The sequence below is a fragment of the Vicugna pacos genome, chromosome 17 (genome assembly GCF_048564905.1).
Source record: "Vicugna pacos chromosome 17, VicPac4, whole genome shotgun sequence".
NCBI classification, from domain to species: Eukaryota; Metazoa; Chordata; class Mammalia; order Artiodactyla; family Camelidae; genus Vicugna; species Vicugna pacos.
This window is the reverse complement of record NC_133003.1, coordinates 16,243,970-16,265,901: the sequence shown is the minus strand read 5'-3', so window position 1 is coordinate 16,265,901 and position 21,932 is coordinate 16,243,970. Positions and strand designations below refer to the sequence as shown.

Sequence of the window (21,932 nt, the reverse complement as noted above, 5' to 3'; positions counted from 1 at the left end):
TTTTATTTTTTGCTTTGTTTTGGGGGGGAGGTAATTAGGTTTATTAACTAATTTATTTTCAATTTATTTTTTTAATGGAGGTCCTGGGGATTGAACCCAAGACCTTGTGCATGCTGAACATACACTCTACCACTGAGCTATACACTCCCCTCTGTTTATTTTTTAAATCTTAAATTTGTCTGAGGCTTGTTTTCAAGTAGGACAGACCCACTACACACAAGTACTCAGCCTATTGATTTTGGTTAGATTAACATTTAGCAAACTTTTCTTTTATTACATCACTTTTTGTTTTCAGATTGCATTAAGATGCATCAAGTATTCTGTCAACATTTTTTCCTTAAAGGGATCTCTCCTGGAACCTCCTGAGCAACTCTATGATGGACAGTTGGCCTCTCCATAGAGGTTATAGTAGCTGTCATCCTGGGATTCCTTTTGCCTCTTTTCTGTGTTTGGTATTCTCTTTGTTGGTTTATTTCCTCATGGTGATTGTTGGGGGTATACGGAGGAGTGGTGATATGATAAGTGATTTTGGAAAGATAATAAAAAGCCAGACCACGAAGGGCCCTGTATGCCCTGATAAGGGATTTTAGCTTCTCTAAAGGGTTGTAGCAAGTGTTCAGAATGTTTTGTATGTGAATAACATACATGCCTTTATAGAAGATCACTGTGGCTGCAACTTGTAAAATAGATGGAGGAAAGCAAAGCTAAACAAAGCCTGTTATAGTATTCAGGAAAAGTATAATGAAATAAGGCAAATACAGTGTGAATGTTGTTCTCACAGAAACTGGGGATCACTTGGATGTGGGAGGGAGGAAGGAAGAGTCAAGGAGGGTGCTCAGATTTCTAAGTTTGACTATTGGATTGATGATCCTTAAAGTAGGAGTATCATGCTTAGGACAGATGCTGAGTTTAGTGTTGGATGAGCAATACAAAGGATTGCAGTACGTCCTTCACCCACATTCACCAGATGTTAACATTTTACCTTATTTGCTCTATAGTTTCTCTTTCTCTTACTGTGTGTGTGTTCTTATCCATTTAAGATGAGATCACAGACGTGATGCTTCTTTAAGTACTTCACTGAATGCTCCCTAAAAATAAGCCATCAATTTAAAAATGAGGAAGCTAACATTTATTTAACATTAATAGCTAATCCAGACCTTATTCACATTTTGCAGTTGTCCCAATAATGTTCTTTTTGTGAAATAAAACTTCCAGATGTTAAATTGCAGTCAGTTATCATGTTCCTTTAGTCTCCTATAGTCTGGAACAGTTTTTCAGTTTATGGTTAGTGAACATTTGAATGGTTCTGAAATTATGCATGTGTATGTATTGGGGTTTTGGTTGTGGTTGTGGTCCTTGGACCAGTGTGTAAATTAGAATTGGGAGTTGACTGTGGGCTTTCTATTGTCTACATGTTGGGATGGTGGAAACAGATCTATTACTCAAGGACACCTTTGTGTTGATTCTATTTTTTACCCTAGGTGATGAATTAGCTTGATTATTTGATTCAGAACTAGGTGAGACTGATACATTGATAGAGTTAAATAGCTAGATGTATCTCTGTACCTAAATAGAAGTGTATACCTGACTAAATTCTTCCTGCCTGACAATGTATGAATCAGTGTAAAAGGACTGGTGTGTGAAAAAAAATTGAGCTGCGTACATCTACCTTGGACACACAGTGTCACTTCTAGGTGCTCGTCTCTGTTAAGGACTCTTGGGAACTTTATATTCCTGCTCTCTGTAGCCATCATGCTAATTAACAATAAGATTCCATATTCCTGTTTACTGACATCCATTAACCTGTGTGTGTATTTGTATTTCCTTTTTGCATATCAGTAGGCACCTGAAACGATGAACAGTCTGTCTGTTAGAAGGGAAAATGACACTAAGAGTTGTCAACACTTACTCTTCTGTGTTGTTACTGTACCTTGAATTAAAGAATGTTACGGGAATATAGGTTTTTCTTCTGTGTCACATATTGATCATTGTTTTCATTTTATGTTTGTAGTACCTCAGCTGTGCAGGCTAGAGATATGTTCTCTGTATAGGCAGGTTGGCTCCGAGGTTCGTGTCTACATGCAGTTGTGACTTGTTGTTGTTGTACTTAATTATTGCCACACTTTCAGTTGTGTGATGGAGCAGTTAAGAAGCAGGCTTTGTTGTTCAACTGGCTTGGAATTGAATTCAGTTTTGTGAATTTGGTCAAAGTGCTAACTTTTCAAGATTCATCTTCCTTTTTAAAATAGGGATATTGCAGGTACTAATGAATATATATAAAATAGATAAACAACAAGTTTCTTCTGTATAGCCCAGGGAACTGTGTTCAATATCCTGTAGTAACGTATACTGAAAAAGAATATGAAAACAACTATATGTATGTGTATGCATGACTGAAACATGATGCTGTACACCAGAAATTGACACAACATTGTAAACTGACTATACTTCAATTAAATAAAAAGTAGGGATAATGTTATCAAATATTTATAGCTGATTTTCGGGTTTCAGTGAGATGATACATGTTAACAATTTGGTATAAAGTGCAGCACAAATTAAGAATGTAAAATCAGTAGCTGATAGTCTTTTCTCTCATCTGTTTGGTTGTTATGATCTATTGACCCTCAGAGTTGATTGCTCCCTGCTTATTTCATGTTTTCTCAAAAAATACTTTTAATGTCTTCCACAGGATTTTGTCTCCACAATTATCCGCTTACTTGACAGCCCCTCGACTTCCATTAGAGCAAAAGCCTTCCTGGTTCTTTTATATATATTGATTCACAACCATGAGATGCTGCTTTTCAGCTGCCAAGCGAGGTAAGATGTCTCCTGAATGGTTTTGCCAGTGACTTGAATTTGGCACCTGTTTTATTAATTTTGTTAGCATTAATGTCTTGACCCCGTGTACCTGGTATTGAACATTTTTTTGCTAGATTTTCCAATGGGTTTAATTTTCCCTAGCACCTCAGTGTGGAAACAGCCAGAGAAGAGCCCTGGCACCGAAGCAGGTGCTGGGAAGTACCGGGAGCTTCCTAGATTGGAGCACAGTCCGGGGCCAGGTGTTACGTTGGTTCTGGTTTGCATCCTTGTGAGGCATTCTTGGCTGGTGGTTCGGTCTTTGTTCTCCTTTGTGTAAGATTCTGGAGTGAGCAGCTGAAAGCCGGGAGGAGCAGCCCTGTGAAGCAGAGGAAGAGGCAGGGCAGGGATGAGGAATGTATGGTCTGTCTGGTCCCCGACTGGGCAGACCTCTCATTCTCGCTGGGTTTCACCTCCTTCCTCTAAAAGGAACAGCTGTCCTGGTGCAGCTTACATTCCCTTCACGCCCTAATGCTTCCTGATGGACGTCTTTGGGAGTCTGGTCCTTGCTTCCCTAAAACCCAGAGGAACTTGGAAAGTAGAGTTTACTGTCTGTTTCTTGGTCTGGCTTTTTACTTGATGTAGGGCACTGAGGGCATCCTAGAATTGCTGAGCTGGTTCTAGATTGGAGACTGGAGAATGTTTTTCCTGTTAACAGTGAGAGAGTAAATGTTTTAGAATTTATGGGTCAAAAGGAAAAATTGTGACTGTTATGTACATACTTACATTACAAGAGAGAAAACAAATTTCCACAAATTCTTTATTGGCATAATAAAAATGCTACTAATGAGTACTTTATTTTTTATAATTCAGATCTAATGGTGAAGAGAACAGAATTATTTTGGGGGAGAAGAGAGAGCATACATAGATAAGTGAAAGAATGAAAGAGCAGAATTATGTATTTATGAAGTTATTTTTATAAAACATATAAAAATGACAAAACTATTTGTATGTATATGTATAAAAACTTAACAAAAGAAAAACATGTATGGAAAGATAATACCAAATTTGTTTCTGAAGAAGGTGAGGTTGGGATGTTGTTATATTTATTCGTTCTTATTTTAGCCTTATGATTAATAAATGTGTTTCACTCCTGTAACTAAGGAAAAAATTTAACCAAAAAGAAAAAAACCCCAAAATTAAATGTTAGCGATAGACACCAGCTGATTTTGGAGATCTAAGGGAATCTTTAAGGCAATCAAAACCTCTTGTTTAGACTCTGTAGATTAAATTTAGTTACATAGATTACTCAGAAGCATGTAGGAAGCCAGTCTAGACTATAGAAAAATGGTGGTTGTTTGTTTCTTTGTGCTTTGCAGTGCAAGTGTTGCATTAGTGTGCATGTAAAATGCAATGCTGAATATAAAGATAGGGAAAAGGGAGGCTGACTTGAGGATAGAGAGATGTTTAAATTCTCTGTGATGAGTTTATATAGAGAAGCATTCTCCCTTCCACGCTTGGTCTTGGAACTCCACTGGCAGCTGGATTTCTGAGCTAACCACCATGCTGTCCATCTGCCTGAGAACTGAAACCTCCCATCAGTAGCAATGATAACCTTTGCAACACGATGTAGATTTTTTTTTTCCCCTGCTTACCGTCATCACCATCAGCCTTTTGTGGATTAAGTTTCAGCATATTTTCTATGATGTCAGCTCCCAAATCTATCTAGTATGACAGGCAGTGAAATTGAGCTGTCAGGATTAGATAAAAATGATGTGATAGCCCCCAAATGTCCACCTGTTTCTCCAAATGGCTTCATACTCATATTGGAAATGACAGACAATAAAGTAAGGTCTTCTGTGTCTCTAGAAATGATAACCCTTTTAGAGGATGAATAGCCTTGTAAGTTCATTGTGTAAGTTTGCTGTGAGCCTGAGATGTCAGTGCCTCTGCATGGATCAGGTTTTCCTAGAGGTTTTTATTCCCTTCCCCTTAGCATTGCTATTAATATGGTAATCAGTGGGGAAAAAAAGATCTGCTTTGATCTTAAAAGAAAGATTTTTTTTTTAAAGAAACATTTACTCTGTATAATTGGTTAACTCTGTGGGAAAAAATTATTTTCTCAGTTTACACCATACAAAAGTCAATTCCAGATGGATTAAAGAATCATATACCAGGAAGAAACTATAAACAGCTGGAAGAAAGCATGTTTAAATATGGGCAAGGAAAGCTTTTCTGAGTAGAAAGCAATAAAAGAAACCATAAAAGGAAATAACTGTTAGTCCGACTGTATATAGTTAGAAATGTTTATATCCCCTGAAAGTCATAAATAAAATTTTATGCTAACAAAATCTGTAAATTTTTGCATCGTATTTAACGCAGTTAATCTATGTACTGTAAAGAGTCATAAGAATATTCAGCCTCACTGGTAATCAGAAATGCAAATTAAAATGATATCCATCATAATATCAAATGAAGGAATAAAAAAAAAAACGACCACTGTCTTACATCCAAAGTACAGCTAGAGGGGCAACTTTTAACCAGTCGGTGAGGTTACCTTTTTGAAGGCATTTAAAAATGTGTATCACGAATCCCTCTGATTCAGTGGTCCCACTGCTACAAAGAAGCTGGAATCACAGGTTGGAGCTTGTCTGAGAATGTCAAGTACCTGAAGGATCTGAACCTGCCTGTTGTTGGTTGCTGAGGTTTTCATTAGCTGTCGCCATTAGGTATCAAAGTACCTAGATGCCGTCCAGAGAATCTCCTGGGTGCTAGGTACCCCTGTCTGCCCTGATGGCAGCAACACAATATTGCTTTGGTAATTAAGATCTTTCACTCTTAACCAATAGAGTAACCCTCTTCATTGCCCCAAATGGAATTATTGTATGTCATTTGGCGGAAACCTTCCTTCCTTGGAACCAGTCCAGCAGAGCTCAGGGTCATGGAGACTGGAAGCAGAAATCCTGCTGTTAGGATTAGGGCTGTTAGGTATAATAGTGAGGGGCAGTCACTCCTACCTCTACACTTGATTACCAGACCTGTGTGTTTTGACTGTGGGGGAGGCAAACGTGTAGATTTTGTTTGCTGATGGAAAACATATTCTTCACTGTTGTAAGAGAGCACCCATATTTTGTTGTGTTGTTTCCTAACTGGCACCTTGACTGAATTTGCGGGAGACCATTCCTCCTTTCCAGCAAGCCAGGTACTTCTGGGTGATGGGGTCCTTGTTGATGAGTAAATTTCATGGGCTTAATCTTATTGCCATGTTTCTTTTGCTATTAATAAGTTCTTTGATCAGTCATAGTGTTACATTGATCATCATGATGCTAAATAAGGCATGTGAGTCTGTGCTTAGTGGCCTTGGCATGTGGGCAGGAAAAGCAAATCCATATCCAGGATAGGTAACTATGCCAGCGAGGAGAGATTCCTGCCCCTTCCATACACCAGCCTATTGCTGGGGACTGGCTGGTCTCCCTAGGATGTGAGGGCTCAGTGTTGGTTTCTTGTGTCGGCTGGAGTGGCTGTATCTAGCTCATCATTGATGAGGAGCGTTCCTTTTGCTGGGCCCATGTAGAGCCTCCATCATTGCTGCCTTGGCCATTTGTATGTGGGTCCACGGAACAAGCCCTGGGGTGACTGGAGAAAGTGTCTTGCCTGACATTGGCAGACCATGTCATCTACCTGATAACTGAAAGTCTCCTCTGAAGTAGAGGCCCTTTAGTGGGCATCCATATGGTACACAGACATCTCCATGCTTTGTGTCCACTCTGAGATGTCTACCCCACATACCTCTTTCCCAGAACTTCTTGTCACCAGCCTTCGAATCTTGTTCTTTGGAAGTCCGTGGACGTCCTACTAAGCTGTTAGCCGGTGCCCATGAACCGGCATGCGCCTGTATTTTTAGCCAGATCGCAGTTTAAACATAGGCTACGACAAAGTGTGTTGTGTGAAGTTCTGCTAACTGGGAGGGTTTCCTTTTCAAAGGACATCTGAGCCGTCTACTCATGCAGCTTACTGATACATGCTGAACCTGTTCAGGCTCATCTCCTACATGGATATACCCACTGATAATGGGTTACTGCTGTGTGCCCAACCCTAGTGGCTCAGTGAGTCAGGCTAATAGTACAGTTCATGATGGGTTACTCCTGTCACGTGATCATTTGATGTCAGTCGTCATGTGTTCATTCTTTCTCAGGAGCTGTTTCTCAAAGAACAATGATCTGCAGATGTGAATGTGACTTTGGTCTAGAACCCCTTCTTAGCCTGCTGGAGCTGCTGTAACAGACTACCAAAGACTGGTAGCTTATGAAAGACAGAAACTTATTTCTCACAGTTCTGGAGGCTGGAAGTCCAAGATGAGGGTGCCAGCGTGGATTGGGTGAAGGCCCTCTTCCAGGATGCAGACTTGTCCTTATATGCTCACATGGAGGAAGGGACTAGGGACCTCCATGGGACCTCTTTCGTAATGACACTGATTCCTTCGTGAGGGTTCTACCCCTATGACCTAAGTACCTCCTGACACCATCTCATTGGGTGTTAAGATTCTAATGTAAATTTTGAGGTGGACACAAACCTTCAGACTGTAGCAACCCAAAGATTTATGTTGTGATTCACTTATTGGTGCTTCCTTGGGGCTCGGTGCATCACTCCTGTTTTCTGCATATCCTCAGTATCACTAGATACGCTAGGTCATCAGGCCCCCGAGGCAGAGCAGCTTGTACTACAGACTGGAGTTGCAGCAGAGCCCTTGTTTGTTCTCTCCAGCTCTATCAGAAATGACTGAGTTGATGGGTCCCTCATAAAATAAGTCAGAGGGACACATTCAGATGTGGTTTGTATGTATTGCCTCCTTAGTTCACAAATGCCTCCTTTTTTTTGGTCATAATCAGTAGAAAAGGGACTAATTTGTCTTTGACCTGGAAGAATATCCCAGTGTGCTCCACCACTGGGCCCTAGAAACTTCATGGTAGACCCATGGATTTTTATGGGGTTTATCTTTCTCTCTTATGTCTTACTAAGCCAGGTAAAGCCCTTGCTGCTAAGTGTTCCTCAGGTCCAGTCAGCTTAATGTCATCAAAGCGCTAGGGTGCAGGTGCAAGTTCAAGTGTGATGTTGGTGGGGCAAGGTGATGCAGATCTTTGCAGACTGTTCTATGGCCAAGAGCGGATTGGTCGTAAATTGGTGACATAGCTCAAAGGTAAGGCAGTGAGCATGTACTTTTTGCCCTGATGAGTAAAAAGCAAACACCTGTCTGCTGGTGGTTCTTCTAAATTCAGTCACAGCAAAAAGCCTTTGCCAGGTCAGTGGCAACTACGATGCCAGGTTGATGTTGATCAGCTCCAGTAGAGACACCAAACCTGAAACCGCAACTGCAATTGAAGTGACAACCTGTTTATCTTTTAGACAATCCACGGTCATTCTAGGTCCATCACAGTCATTTTTCTAAGATTCTGCACAGGCCAAATAGACAAATGGGATGTCGTAGATTTTATCATCCCTGTATCTTTCAGTGTTTTGATATTGGCATCAGTTTCTATGATTTGATTTTCTATTGATATGGGTTATTAACTTTTTAGAGAGAGGATGTGCCAGGGACTTCTCTTTGTCCCTTTTTATCGTAATAGCCCTGGCTACACAGATCAGTAGCCAGTGTGTGGATTCTGTTAGTTGCGAAATATGTCAATTCTGGTCACACATTCAGAAACTGAGGAGGTAACCATGGAATAGGTCCATACATAGGGGTGGGTAAATGTAATTTGAATTTGGTTTCAAACTGACTCTCACTTGACTATCATAACCTGAGAGAGAATGGCTTTAAATACAAACAGAAGTTTTGAATTGGATGAGGAGCTTGTTGAAGAGCCCATATTTAAAGGACATTGTTTTCCCTGAGGGGACAGAGCACAGATATAAGTTAAAGAATGTGCATGCAGTAGACAGAGAAAAACGGGCATAGAGTGAAGTGAAGCAAATAAAAGTGTGGTGCTACGATTTTCTGGAGTAGTGTACGGTCTCAGCAGGGAACCAGTTGTGAGGTGGTCCAGGATGAATCCAAGTGGGGTAGATGAGCCACAGTTTGCAGCTTGTGTCAATATCATACTGCACATGGGAAGTTCTGCAGTAGAATACGCAGTGGAGCCGTCCATTGAAGGATACTGTGAGGTCAGCAGAGCCTGAAGGGAGTGAGGGTGCCTCGGAGGGTAGGAGTTGGGGGCAGGGGTAATGGCATCCTGGAGGAGCCTGGATTAAGTTAAAGCAAGGTGTGTGGCTTCTCGATTTGAAAAACTCATGTGGTTGATTTCCCACAACGTGGCTGTGCCATTCTCTCAGTAAGAGATTGCTGGAATCTTGTTTCTTATTCACACCATTTCCAAGCAGTCTGTTCTTTTCTCTTGAGTTCCTTTCTGTTTCTCCTCTTCACCAGCACACTTGTAACTCCTAATTGCCTGCCTGGCTTATTTCCTCTCGTCTTTTGTGCCACTACCAGAGGAGTATTCCTCGAATGCCTCTCTCATCAAGTCGTTCCTATGCTTTAAAAAATGTCCTTTCTGCAGTCTCCCAGTGGTCCTTCTCCTTTTAGTTATCATGGCCTTCGTTTCAGGCTTGCTGATACTAGTGCCTTTAAAAATTGTTTGTAGGGTTGAGAAACTGACCACTTCTTACCAGCTCCCAAGACTACACTTGTCTTGTTCCCCCGCTGTTTATAGCTTATGGTGAGGCTGGGCTTCTCCCTACTTCCCAGGCAGGTTTTTCCTTCACGTGTGCTTGAGCCTTCCCTTAATCTGTTTATGTCTGCACTGTCATCTTTAGGAAATTCTTTACAGGTTCTGAATGTAAATGGTACTATTTCCTGTTTTTTTGGGATAATGTGGATTTCCTGTGGGAATACAAAAAAAAAGGGGGGGGGTAGTAAAATGGTTGGGTTCAACTGGCCAACCTGAAACAGAATTTACTTTTGTAGTTGCAGGGCCCCCAGTAGGAAGTTAACGTACTTTCTTTGCCTTCATCCCACCTCCAACCCATCTTTGCTGGATCTCTGTCTTGTGCATCTTCCGGGCCCTCTTTTTTTCTCTTTCATTACTGTCCTGAAGTGATTTCATCTAACCCAGTGGATTCACATCCCATCTGTCTGTTGATGTGCACCTGTGTGACCTCTCCAAACTCTAGGCTTGTGTGACCTTAACGTATTCAGTGGTCTGCCCAAGAGGAGTCTTCACGTTGACAGAAATGAACCGAATTCACTCCCTAAGTCCATCTCCACTGCCCCAGATTCCCTCATCTCAGTAACACTTGGATTACTGTTCAGATTGTTGATCCTTTTAACCTGATCCCCTTGTAGAACACTAAGAAATAACATTTACAGTTTTGTTGTAAACAATTTTAAAGTGTTTATGGACACTACACTCAGAAGTTTCCACATTTCATTTCCTTCATAGAATGTGTATTCTTTCAGTAATGAATGTTCCCTTGTCGATAAAGTCAGTTTATTCTACAGCCTTTGTAAACAGCTCCTGTAATGGAAAGGCACGGGGGAGAGCAGGGAGGCATGGAGCATCGTTCTAGAGTTAGTTTTATGTTGGTATAGCTCCCATCAGCCTCTTCTGTCTCCCAGCAGACGTAATGGGTGTTTTCTTATGTGTTAACAGTCTATAGTAGTGGTTGAAAACAGTAGTTTTTGCCTTAAAGCGTAGGATTTCATATTATGGTAATTAAGCAGCACATTATTAGACTTTGTAATAGATAATTTAAATTTTAGAAAAATAGATTCCTTGTAGACAAGTGTGAGTTAGCTTTTTATACTGTGTGAATTTTGATGGGATTTCTTTGGGATTCTCTGATTTCCTCTCTAAAAGATGAACATTTCCATTTTCTCTGCCCTCTGTTTCTGCGATCCCTGTTATTTACATGAAAGATTTCCCAGAGTAGGGAAAGAAGCCGACTTTGAATCGGCTCAGCCTTTGACTGGATTAAGGTGATTCAGGTTATACGTAAATCCTGCCTGGAGAAGTCTACTCCCACGCCTCAAAATAGCCTTCCACTTTTCACAGATTGCATATATAGAGTCTAACATGCCAGAGAAAGCAATCAGGCCTACAAGGAGATAAGATACAACGCAAAAACAAACAAATGAGGTAAACGGCGTATCCCCAGAGGTTACAGACACTGCAGTTATCAGTTACAGACCTTAAATACAGACCTTAAAATAATTATGATCAATATATTGAAGGAATTTGGAAGATGGAGAATTTCCGTAGAGAACTAGAACTATAAAGACAAACAAACCGGATGTCTAATAACCGAAATTAAGTGCTCAGTGGACTGTGTTAATTGCAGATTAGGCACAGCTGAATAGACAATTAATATAGTGCACTGATGGCATCTGGGATCAACAGACAAAAGGATGGAAAACATGGAGAAAAGCAGAAGAGATAGAATGGGGAAATGGTGGTTTTTACAATAAATGGTGCTGGATCACTTTGGTGTCAATATAAGGAAAAAAAACTCTTTATGTCTAAATTACACTGTACAAAGAGGTTGATTTGTGTAGATTGCATATTCAAATGTAAGGTGATAAAACCATAAAGCTTTCTGTAGGTAACAAATGAAGATCTCTTCAGGACCTTGGAGTAGACCAAGATTTTTTGGCAGGACACACAGAGCACTGTCATATAGGAAAGAATTGATCTATTGAATTACCTTAAAATCAGGAACTTCTCTTCATCAAAAGGCATCACTAAAAAAGTAACCAGACAAGCCATAGCGTAAGGGAGAGTATCTGCCACATGTATAATCGACAGTGGGCTTTTAACTAAAATACAAAAGAACTGAAGGGCAGAAAACTCAGTAGAAAAATGAGCACAGACTTGAACTTTACAAGGTTGGATATCTTCAAATGTCCATTTAACACATGAAAAGATGTGTTATTAATCATCAGGAAAATACAGTTTAATTACAATAAGTTACCAGTGAATACCCATCAGAGTGGCTATAGTTAAAAAGCCCAATAATGCAGAATTGGGGCAAGGAGGCAGAGCAACTGGAATTCCTATGCTTATGCCTGTTGCAGTGTAAACTGACTTCATCACTTTGGAAAACTGATCCCCAGCAGTGTGTACTAAACTGGAGTGAGGCATGCCTTGTGATCCAGCAGTTTGACTTCCACATATATATACAACAGAAATGTTTCCATACATCCAATGTCAGATATGCTTGGCAGTATTCTTAATTTGAAACAGCCCCAGTGTCTCTCAACAGTAAAATGAATTATGATATAGTCACACACGGGAATACTACACGGTGATGAAAAAGAGCACAGATGAGTATCAGCAAATGCAATGTCACACAAAGAAGCCATGCACTAAGATAACTGGTAACGTTTGGTCTGGTCATGGTGAAGAGCTGAGGGAATGACAACCTGTTTTAGAAGTTCTCACTGCATGAGCAGAATTTGTTGACTTTATATTTCAACAAAGGTCATCTGTATGGCTGTGTTTGATATGATCAGTATTTCTAGGATATCTCTCTTGGGCCAGTTGGTTTCACAAGAGCATGAAGATAAATCCTTGTAGTTTTTTTTTGAAGTGTAGTTGGTTTACAATGCCATGTTAATTTCTGGTGTACAGCATCGTGATTCACTTATACACACACACACACACACATGTTCCTTTTCATATCCTTTTTTATTATAGGCTATTGCAGAGTATTGAGTATAGGACCCTGTACTATGCAATAGGACCTTGTTGCTTATCTATTTTATATATTGTAGTTAGTATCTGCCAATCTCAAACTCCCAATTTATCCATTCCCACCCCCTTTCCTCTTTGGTAACCATAAGCTTGTTTTCTACATCTATAAGTCTGTTTCTGTTGATAAGTAAGTTCATTTGTGTCTTTTTTTTTAGATTCCACATAAGTGATATCATATGGTATTTTTCTTTCACTTACTTAGTATGACAATATCCAAGTCCATCCATGCTGCTGCAAATGGCATTATTTCATTCTTTCTTGTGGTTGAGTAATACTCCATTGTGTGTGTGTGTTTACGTGTGTGTGTGTGTGTGTGTGTGTGTGTGTGTGTGTGTGTGTTTATCACAACATCTTTATCCAGCCGTCTGTCAGTGGACATTTAGGTTGTTTCCATGTCTTGGCTTTTGTAAGCAGTGCTGCTATGAACACTGGGGTGCATGTATCTTTTTGAATTAGAGTTCCCTCTGGATATATGCCCAGGACTGGGATTGCTGGATCATATGGTAAGTCTATTTTTAATCTTTTGAGGAATCTCCATATTGTTTTCCGTAGTGGCTGCAACAAACTACAGTCCCACCAGCAGTGTGGGAGGGTTCCCTTTTCTCCACACCCTCTCCAGCATTTATCGTTTGTGGACTTTTTAATGGTTGCCGTTCTGACCGGCATCACCTAAAATTTTCTTTTAGAAATTGGCTCTGTAGGACAGTGATACTACTTGATGTTTTAAAAACATTTTAATTTAAGTTTTGAATAGATAACTCATACTCATGGTTCATAAACCAAAAAAATTAAAAAAGAAATGAAACACCTCATCCTCCACTGCCCCAGATCAGCATCATGCAAAATTAAGCATGATTGTTACTTACGTATCTTGGCAGAGTTTTCTTTTTAATCCAAGCAGAAGGAAACATAGATTCTATTCCTCTAGTTACACAGAATCATACTGTTTTGAACTTTGCTTGTTTTACTTAACATATCTTGTAGTTCTGTCCAAAATATGTGTAGAGTGGCCTCATTTTTTTGGATAGCTACATTGTAATGATGAATTATATTTTATTTAACCAGTCCTCTTTTGCTGGACGATTCCCACCTCAAATTTTAATGTGTGTCATGTGGTCAAGTATATCTATAGAGTAATATGTTCCTAGAGGAGGAATTATGTACTAGATTTAAAATGTTGAAGCTACTACCAACCTAACTCTTTATGGGATGTCTACCAAGTTACATTTCCCCCAGCAGTGGACTAGAGTATTGGTATCCTCAGATTCTCCATAATCTTTGCTACCAAACTTTCTAACTTTTGGCCATTTGACAGGTTAAAAAAATCATTTTAATACGTATTTCTCTTACTATGGGCCAAGTGGAGCATCTTTTTGCTGGGCCATTATATTTTCTTTTCTAATCCCATGATCATTTTTTCTCTTGCTTTGGTAGTCTTTTCTAATTGATATCTGAGAGCAATGTATATGCGTGCATGCATGTGTATGTAAATATGAGTGTGTGCACACATATAATAGCCTTCTGTGATAGGAGTTGAATATATTTTTCCCAGTTTGTCTTACAAGTTTTTTTTTTTTCACAAGGTTTTTTTTTTGTTTGTTTGTTTTTTGGTGGTTCTTTGTTTTTGGCAGGGGGAGGTAATTAGGTTTATTTATTAGTAGGGTTTTGCTTTTTTTTTTAAATGGAGCTACTTGGGATTGAACCCAGGACCTCGTGCATACTAAGTAGCCTCTCTACCCCTGAGCTACACCATCCTCACCTGTCTTACAAATTCTTTAGCTTTATTGAGGTATAATTGACGTGTAAAATTGTAAGACATTTAAAATGTACATTGTGGTGCTTTGACACACATATACCTTGTGAAAGGGTCCTTTATCTAGTTAACATATCTGTCACTTCGTGTATTTATATTGTCTTGTTTCTGTTTTTGGTGGGAACATGTAAGTTGTACTCTTCTAGCAGATTTCAACCACACAATACAGTGTTCTCAGCTATAGTCAGCATGTTTTCTGTTAGATCCTCAGACCATATTTATCTGGTAGCTAAAAGTTGGTACCCTTATACCAACTATGTATCTGTTGTTGACCAAATGGGGGAAATGTTTGTCCTCAATTTATTTGTCTTTTGATTTTCCTCATAGTATCTTTTCCTAAGCAGAAGTTATTTTCACTTCTTAGATAATCCAGTGGTATAAATTTCAAACACATATCAAATAGTAGATTAAGAAAAAGGCCTGGGGAACAATAAGGACCCAAGGAATTGATGTGGAGAACCAGGTAAAGTCTGATGGCGATTTCAACAGCAATATGTATCTATTCAGCTAATGCTTGTTGAGCCCTTGTTTTGTGTCAAGAACTCTATACCCAAAAGTGGAATGATGTTCTGGTGAGCAAAATCAGATACAGTCCTTGCCCTTGGGTATTTTTAAATTTACTGGAATAACAAACATCAGATCATAAAAAAAAATATATATATAAAGAAATGGCAGTAGGGGCCTTAATTAAGGGCCTTAATGTATTCTATGCTGTGAGACAATGTCATAGATTTAATTTAAGGAAGTCAATGAGAACTGCAGTGACTTATGAAATATGGCACAGTGGGGAGAGAAGAGGCATGCAGGCGGAGAGGCAGTCCCTTGCTGCTGGGGGAGGTACTGCGTTTGAGGGACCATAGGAAAAACAGTCTGACTGGAGGGGAGGGAGAGCAAGAGGAAGCTGGGGAGATATCTGGGGGCCAGACCCCACAGGCCTTGTGGGTTATGATAGGGAGCTTTAAGAACTCCTTTTTTAAGAAAAGTCATTCCACTTAAGGGTTTTAAACATGTGAGCAATTTGGGGGACAAGATTTTTACCGAACTCAGGTTTGCCTGCTCGCCCCTTGAAAGCCAGTGCAGTGGAGGGAATCTGCCCACGTGTAACGTCAGCAGCCTCTGTGCAGATACACAGAAAGTTGATCATTGGATTCATCCAGATCATGGGGATACCTGGGTGTAAAAAGAAAGGGCAAGAGTGTAATGAAATGACAGAGGGTGGGTTGTAATTGAAACAGGGAGTAAGTGAAGAGAAGGAAGCCCTGATGGCTTGGGAGAAGATGTCCTGGAATCAGTTAGTGGGAGGGGAGTTCCCAGGAGGTTAAGGAACCGTCACAGTCAGAGAACTTGCAAGTAGGAATATGAGCAGATTGTGGTCAGAAGGCATGTTTGAAATTCTTACCTTGGAGGGGATGCGGTTAAAACGCCACAATCCTTAACACTGGAAAGACTGTAGTTCTGCAGATGGTGTGGCTGGGCAGGGAGATAACAGGCAACTCATCTTGGGGATCAGAAAAGGAAGACGACATTTTTCTGGTCCCGCTCCTTAGAGTGGGCTGATGGAACAGGTGTCAGCTAATCAAGAAGTTGTCGGGGTTGCTGCAGAATCCTGGGAGCCCCCCAGCTGGCTGGCTGCCCAGGCTGGTCCCATTCATTTCATCACATCTTACATCACACCACATTTTACAGGGAGGCTTTTTTTTTTTTTAAAGGAAGTTTTCAGTTTCCACTTACCATCAAATAATAGATGGTTCTGTGGTTTACTCATCAAGAAGTTACGTGCTCCAAATTCATTGTCATGTTAACACCTGTCTGCTGACTCATCAGTATTTGCTCCGCATTTTGACCATATTGGGTAGAATGTGACTAGGGCTGTAATCAGTGACTAAAACAGGGATGCTAACTGGCTTATATGGAACTTAAAACTTCTGATTTGGTTTCATCCCCACGTGTTTACTAACAGGGCTCCAAATCGTAGTAAACAGGGAAGGCAAAAGCGAGCACAAATCTCCTAAGAGAACTACATAAATGCTAAGTGTTAAGATTTCAGTGTGCCAGAGAAAGAAATGTGACAATGAGTGTGTATATGTCCATGAATGACTGAAAAATGGTGCTGAACACTGGAATTTGACACAACACTGTAAAATGATTATGAATCAATAAAAAATGTTTAAAAAAAGATTTCAGTGTGCTTTACGTGTATGTATCATGTACAGAACCACTGCTCTCAGTTTACAGTGGGAGTTTTTGGAAGTTGTGAGAAGTAGAAGTTGGATGGATAAGTGATTGCAACAGAGCTGGAGAGATGGGTTGATGGCAGGGGAGTCCAGAAGGGAGATGGCAGTAAAGGGGCTTTTTTGTATGAAATCAGGAAACTCTTTGCTCTTTAGAGAGTTGAGGGGACCAGGAACTTGGGGAGATAACTAGTGGGTCCAGCAAAGGGGATGCAACGTGGGCCTAAAGCTTTTCAATAATACCCTAAGTATCTAGAGTGGTGTGTACTGTGTATCCCTCTGTCCCCTAGTTCTGGGTTGGAGGCAGTTGGTTCAGAGATTGATGTTTAATGAATGCCAGTGGTTTGAAGAAGAAATAGGTTTATTAAGTGACAGATATCATAAAACCAGTGGACAAAAGGGCAGGTGAAATCCAGATGTTCTCATGGTGTCTGCTATCTGTGTCACCTGGTGTTGAAATGAAAGTTTTTCTTGGGATTTATATACACAATTTAGTGAAAGACAGGAATTCATGTGACTTGCCTGGGATTCCAAGCAGCTTTAAGACTGATGACCAACAAAAGTGCAGACAACTTGTGGTTCTACTTTGAATCTTTGAAACATTAAAGCCCTCTTCTCTCCAGATGCCTTTGATTGCCTTTCATCTGTCATGTGAAGAGTGTGGGTTCTTTTCATGGGCCAAAGGCAGATGAAGTCAGGGCACTGTTTTGTAATACACTGGCAGAGATATTCAGAGTCGCCATATTTTCTCTCTGCATAAATGTTTCAATTTTTCTAAGGCAAGAATAGACTGCCTGACGAGTTGCTACAAATCTAAATGTCAACATGCCTGGGACTGTGCCCCCTGGAAGCACTTGCCTTGGTGGCATTTTCAGACAGATGCTATCACCTGTTTTATCATGAGAGGTAATCTTCTGCCCTTTCCTGTATGTAGACTGGTGATGTACATCGAGAGAGACAGCAGAAAGACCACTCCAGGCAAAGAGCAGCAAAGCGGCAATGAGTACCTGTCCAGATGCCTGGACCTCCTCATCCGTCATATTGTGCAGGAGATGCCGCGAATCCTGGGTAAATTGGAGTTTCATTCTCAGGCGCCTTGCAGCTTACCTTTCTGTGACTTGGCTTTTAGGCATCACCTTTTTTTTTATTCCTACTGATCTGTTTTTCCAGGCAAGTGCAATGACACTTTTTCTTGAACGTATAGTTTCATAATTTCAATGTGCCTTATCTGTTTTCCTAATTATTCTATGTCCATGACATGATTGAGGCAATGAACAGGCAATGAACTGTGGTGTTATCTGTGGTAAACTGGCAGTTTTTGGAAATAAACAGAAGGAAAACATTTAAAAATCTTTAATGCTTAAAATTGGACTTAGGTTATTATTTTAGGTAACTTTTTTCAAGATTTCTCTCTACCTAATTCTGAAGAAAAATATGTTCCCTTCAGGTTACAACCACAAATCTATTTTTTGTTACAAGGATTTAAAAATGCATAGGCATTAGCATTTAATATGAAAGAATTTTGATATTAAAGTTCAAAGTTTAAAAATTTCTCTGAAAAATTTAAGGTGAAAATAATAATGATTTACAAAGGATGTTTATTATAGTTAACAAAATTCATTGCTCCATTGTTATTTACAGAAATTAAAATAATCTAAGGAATGTGTACATTTAGTTTACCTCTCATTCCGTGCTTTTCCAGCAGATGTTGCTATAAACCAGACATGTTTAAAATGTTAAATTTGATCCAACCCATTATGGTAAAAGATTCTTAGACTCAAAAATTCAGAATATGAAGTCCAAGTAATGAAAATATCTTCATGGCTGATTGACAGTTACTTTTTTGCTCCTTACTAATACTGTAGGTTTTTGCCTATTAATGACTGAAAAATAGAGCATTTCAGTATTAACAATTTATTGTAACCTTTTTAAACTCTTCAACCCGAAGGCCATGATTTTGTCAGTTGGTAGTCGAGTTTGGTATTATCTGACTTATCTTGTTTTACGATATAATGTTAACATTCAGATATCCACAGAGCAAGTTTTATTTTTCACTGGGCTTGCCATCCAATGAGAAGTTTTGGGAATTGGTCTCTTACTACTTACATTCTATTCTGTTATTAAAAAATTCTGATCTATAGTCTGTTCACTTAAAAACTTTTTAAATCATGTTTTCCTGTTGACAAAAGTAAAGAGTGCTCATGGTTCAAATTTGGAAAGTACCAAAAAAGGAAGAAAAACTGCTTTTTTATATGTATTTTTATTGAAGTATAGTCAGTTTACAATGCTGGGTCAATTTCTGGTGCACAGCATAATGCTTCAGTCATACATGAACATACATATCTTCATTTTCGTATTCTTTTTCACCATAAGTTACTACAAGATATTGAATATAGTTCCCTGTGCTATATAGTATAAACTTGTTTATCTATTTAATATGTATTGGTATCTGCAAATCTTAAACTCCCAATTTATCCCTTCCCACCACCTTCCCCCACTGTTAATCACAGAAAAGTCATTTCTAAATTCTATTTTAAATTTCCTGGTGAGAGGTCAGGTTTATATCCATTCTGTCCCCAGAGGCCACAGCTTTCAGTTGGAATTCAAGAGTTTGAATTAAATGATGCAGCTTCTACCCATTTCTTTTATTTGGAGATTAGTTACCTTAGCCATCCCATTAGAGTTCAAGCAGCAACCAGTGGTCCCTAAGTACTTTTGGCCTTTAACCTCATGTGTGCTTTGGGATGTGCTTTGCAGGTGACATTCTTAACGCCTTGGCTAACGTGTCTGGTCGTAAACACCCATCCACGGTTCAAGCGAAGCAGCTGAAGATGTGTCTCCCACTGATGCCTGTAGTGCTTCACCTTGTAACTTCTCAGGTATCATCCCTTGTGGGGAAAAAATATAAATGTGACTCCCTTCTTTGCTAACTGGTGGTCAGAAGCATCAACTCAGGACATTCTCTCTTTTTTTTTTTTTCCATGTACATGGCTTTCGGGATTTAATCTCTGGAAACTCTCATCACACAGGTATTTCGACCTCAAGTTGTAACCGAAGAGTTCCTTTTCAGTTACGGAACAATTCTTGTGAGTACCGCTGAATTTTCATGTTCCTAATAAAAATGTGGCTGTCTCTACTGTTGGTGGAATCTGGTGTCAGAATGAAGTAATTTAAAAATCCTAGTGGTATTTATTTGTCTCTAGGGAAGTGACCTTTTTATATTTTTATCTGTTGATGGTAATGTAGTTTGACATTTGGGGAAAAATACATTCTCTCCTGATAATGCGTTTTGTTCAGAGACAGACCCAAGTAGGGTAAATAGGTCCATAGAAAACGTTTTCTTAGATTTTGGTATGAAACATCATGAAATAATTTAAAATAATAAAACTGGTAAGAATGGAATTCTGGGAATAGGTTAAGTATCGTTTACTTTGGCTAACAGTGTCCAATTACATACAGTGTCTCTTTTTTGTGATGGCATTTCTCTAAGCTCAGGTTAACCTTTGCTTTAGTTTAATTTTGATGTGATGAATAGCAATGAAAAACAAATCATTATATTATCTTTTACTTCGGTTTTTGCTCACAGAAAACAGTCTTTTGTTCAGGTTGTAGCTGGTGAATTATGTTACCTTTTTCCCCTGCCTGGAATGGTTACAGTATATTCTATTGGTGAAATGAGGATCTATACAAAGGGAAAGCTAAGACATTTGTCACCCAGCATCTCCGGTCTTACTCTGATATTAATAATAAACACTGAACTGAGATTTTCAAAATGTTGTATCATACAGGTATCTAGTTAAAATGAAGTAAACATCTCAAGTTTATTGTTGGTTGAGAATGGAAAAAAAAAAAAAAACGGTAGCCACCCACAAGTGAGAATTTGGTTTTGTAGAAAGTTCATCATAGGGTGAAGTATGGTGTTTGGAAGCAAGAATGTTGAGCAGATAGAAGTCACTGGCTGTCAGTAAGCAGTGTGTTTAGGCGGTGCACTAGGGATCCCTTTGCATTCAGTTTCAAATCTTTATTATCCTTGAATCTTGAATTCCACAAAGTACATAATTTTGGTAGTACATTCATGAATTTGAAAATTATTAGAATTTTGTCTGCCACTTCCTTTAGTTTGCTTTTTAAAAATCTTTTTAAAAGTACAATAGGTGCACCATTTGTAGCAAGACTATAATTCTGTATAAGTCCATTACACTGACATACTTATGCATGAAAACAGTAATTTTGCCCTTGCAGCCCACCTTGGAAAATTTTGGCACAGTGTTTGTTTGTTTGGGATAGGTACAGTTGTCCTGTGTTCATTCTCTTATTTTTATCTCGTGTAGTACTTTGTTCTACGTTAACTGAGTACACTTTAGGCATCCAGGAAACTGTGGATGGTCTCCAATATAAGAGTCTATAAGGCCTTTGGGGAATTACATATACATCTTTTAGGAACAACACATCTGCTCCATGTAATGCTATATTTACAAACAAGGGAGGGGGCCACACTCAGGATGGGCCTCCTCACCTCCCAGGAGTAGGTGCACCCTTTGCACATTGAGGGTGTTCTGTAGGGCTCTGTAAAGGTTTTCTTAACATATGTACTTTCAGGGGATGGAAAATTAACTTGCCTGGTTCAAAGGTAATCATGATAGTGAAAATTCTTCCACAGTCTTTTCCGTGGTAATGTCACTCACGTAGAGGGAGGTTAGCACATAAAATGGAAAAGGTCTTTTGACTCTCTTCTGGCTATTTTCCTAGTTGAAGTCATGGCCAGTCCCAGAATTTTTTTTGTTATTTTTCTTACCACATCTGTTATTTGGCCTTAGCTGTGCATTCATCTTTCTTTACTCATTGTTGATGGCAGCGATGAGACACTAATCAGGGGAGAGAAGTATTGGCTAAAATTAAGGACCTGGATATAGTTGCTGATACAGTTCTAGAGCGTGTTACTATGAACTGTTGAGTGCTCAATGTTGCTTCTTTGAGTTAACTCAGTCTATCCAGAAGATACCAAAAATATTGGAGTCACAGTGCCCCTCTGATGCCACAGTCAGCTCCTATGGCAGCCTACAGCCCCTGGGAGGTTCACTGTGCAGATTAGCACATTAAAGCCTCTTGAGTTTTCTGCTTTAAAAGAATTAAATTTTGCTTAGGCAAAGCTTTCCTGAAATTATTTGAGAGGTTTCTTGTTTGCTTTTTGTGGGAGTGGGGAGGCTGCACAGCTCTCAGTGTTTTGTAGACTAGTGTGCAGGATGGCTTCGTGGAACTGGCCCGAGCGCAGTGCTTCTCCTGTCCTGGTAGTATGAGAGAGTAGACCATTTGTATGTACATCCTTAGCACTGTGTTTTGAAAGCC

At 39.5% G+C, this 21,932-nt stretch overlaps 1 protein-coding gene and 1 long non-coding RNA gene across 5 annotated transcripts in view; one reads left to right on the top strand and one right to left on the bottom strand.

Moving 5' to 3' along the window:
* The window catches only part of ULK4 (unc-51 like kinase 4), a 427,885-nt gene that overhangs the window by 104,448 nt on the left and 301,505 nt on the right, over positions 1-21,932 (top strand). For all 4 annotated transcript variants that reach the window (XR_012060581.1, XR_012060582.1, XM_072941052.1 and 1 more), the window contains exons 22-25: positions 2,690-2,817; positions 17,521-17,654; positions 19,344-19,465; positions 19,616-19,672. Coding sequence is in view for 2 of the 4 variants with exons in the window: in XM_072941052.1 (XP_072797153.1) it covers positions 2,690-2,817; positions 17,521-17,654; positions 19,344-19,465; positions 19,616-19,672 (441 nt within the window). In the remaining 2 variants the exon portion in view is untranslated. The remainder of the gene's footprint in view (positions 1-2,689; positions 2,818-17,520; positions 17,655-19,343; positions 19,466-19,615; positions 19,673-21,932) is intronic.
* On the bottom strand, positions 2,472-7,240 carry LOC140686728 (uncharacterized). Its single transcript, XR_012060583.1, has 2 exons — positions 7,128-7,240; positions 2,472-3,504 (listed from the first exon to the last, which is right to left on the bottom strand). It is a non-coding gene; the product is annotated as an uncharacterized lncRNA (long non-coding RNA).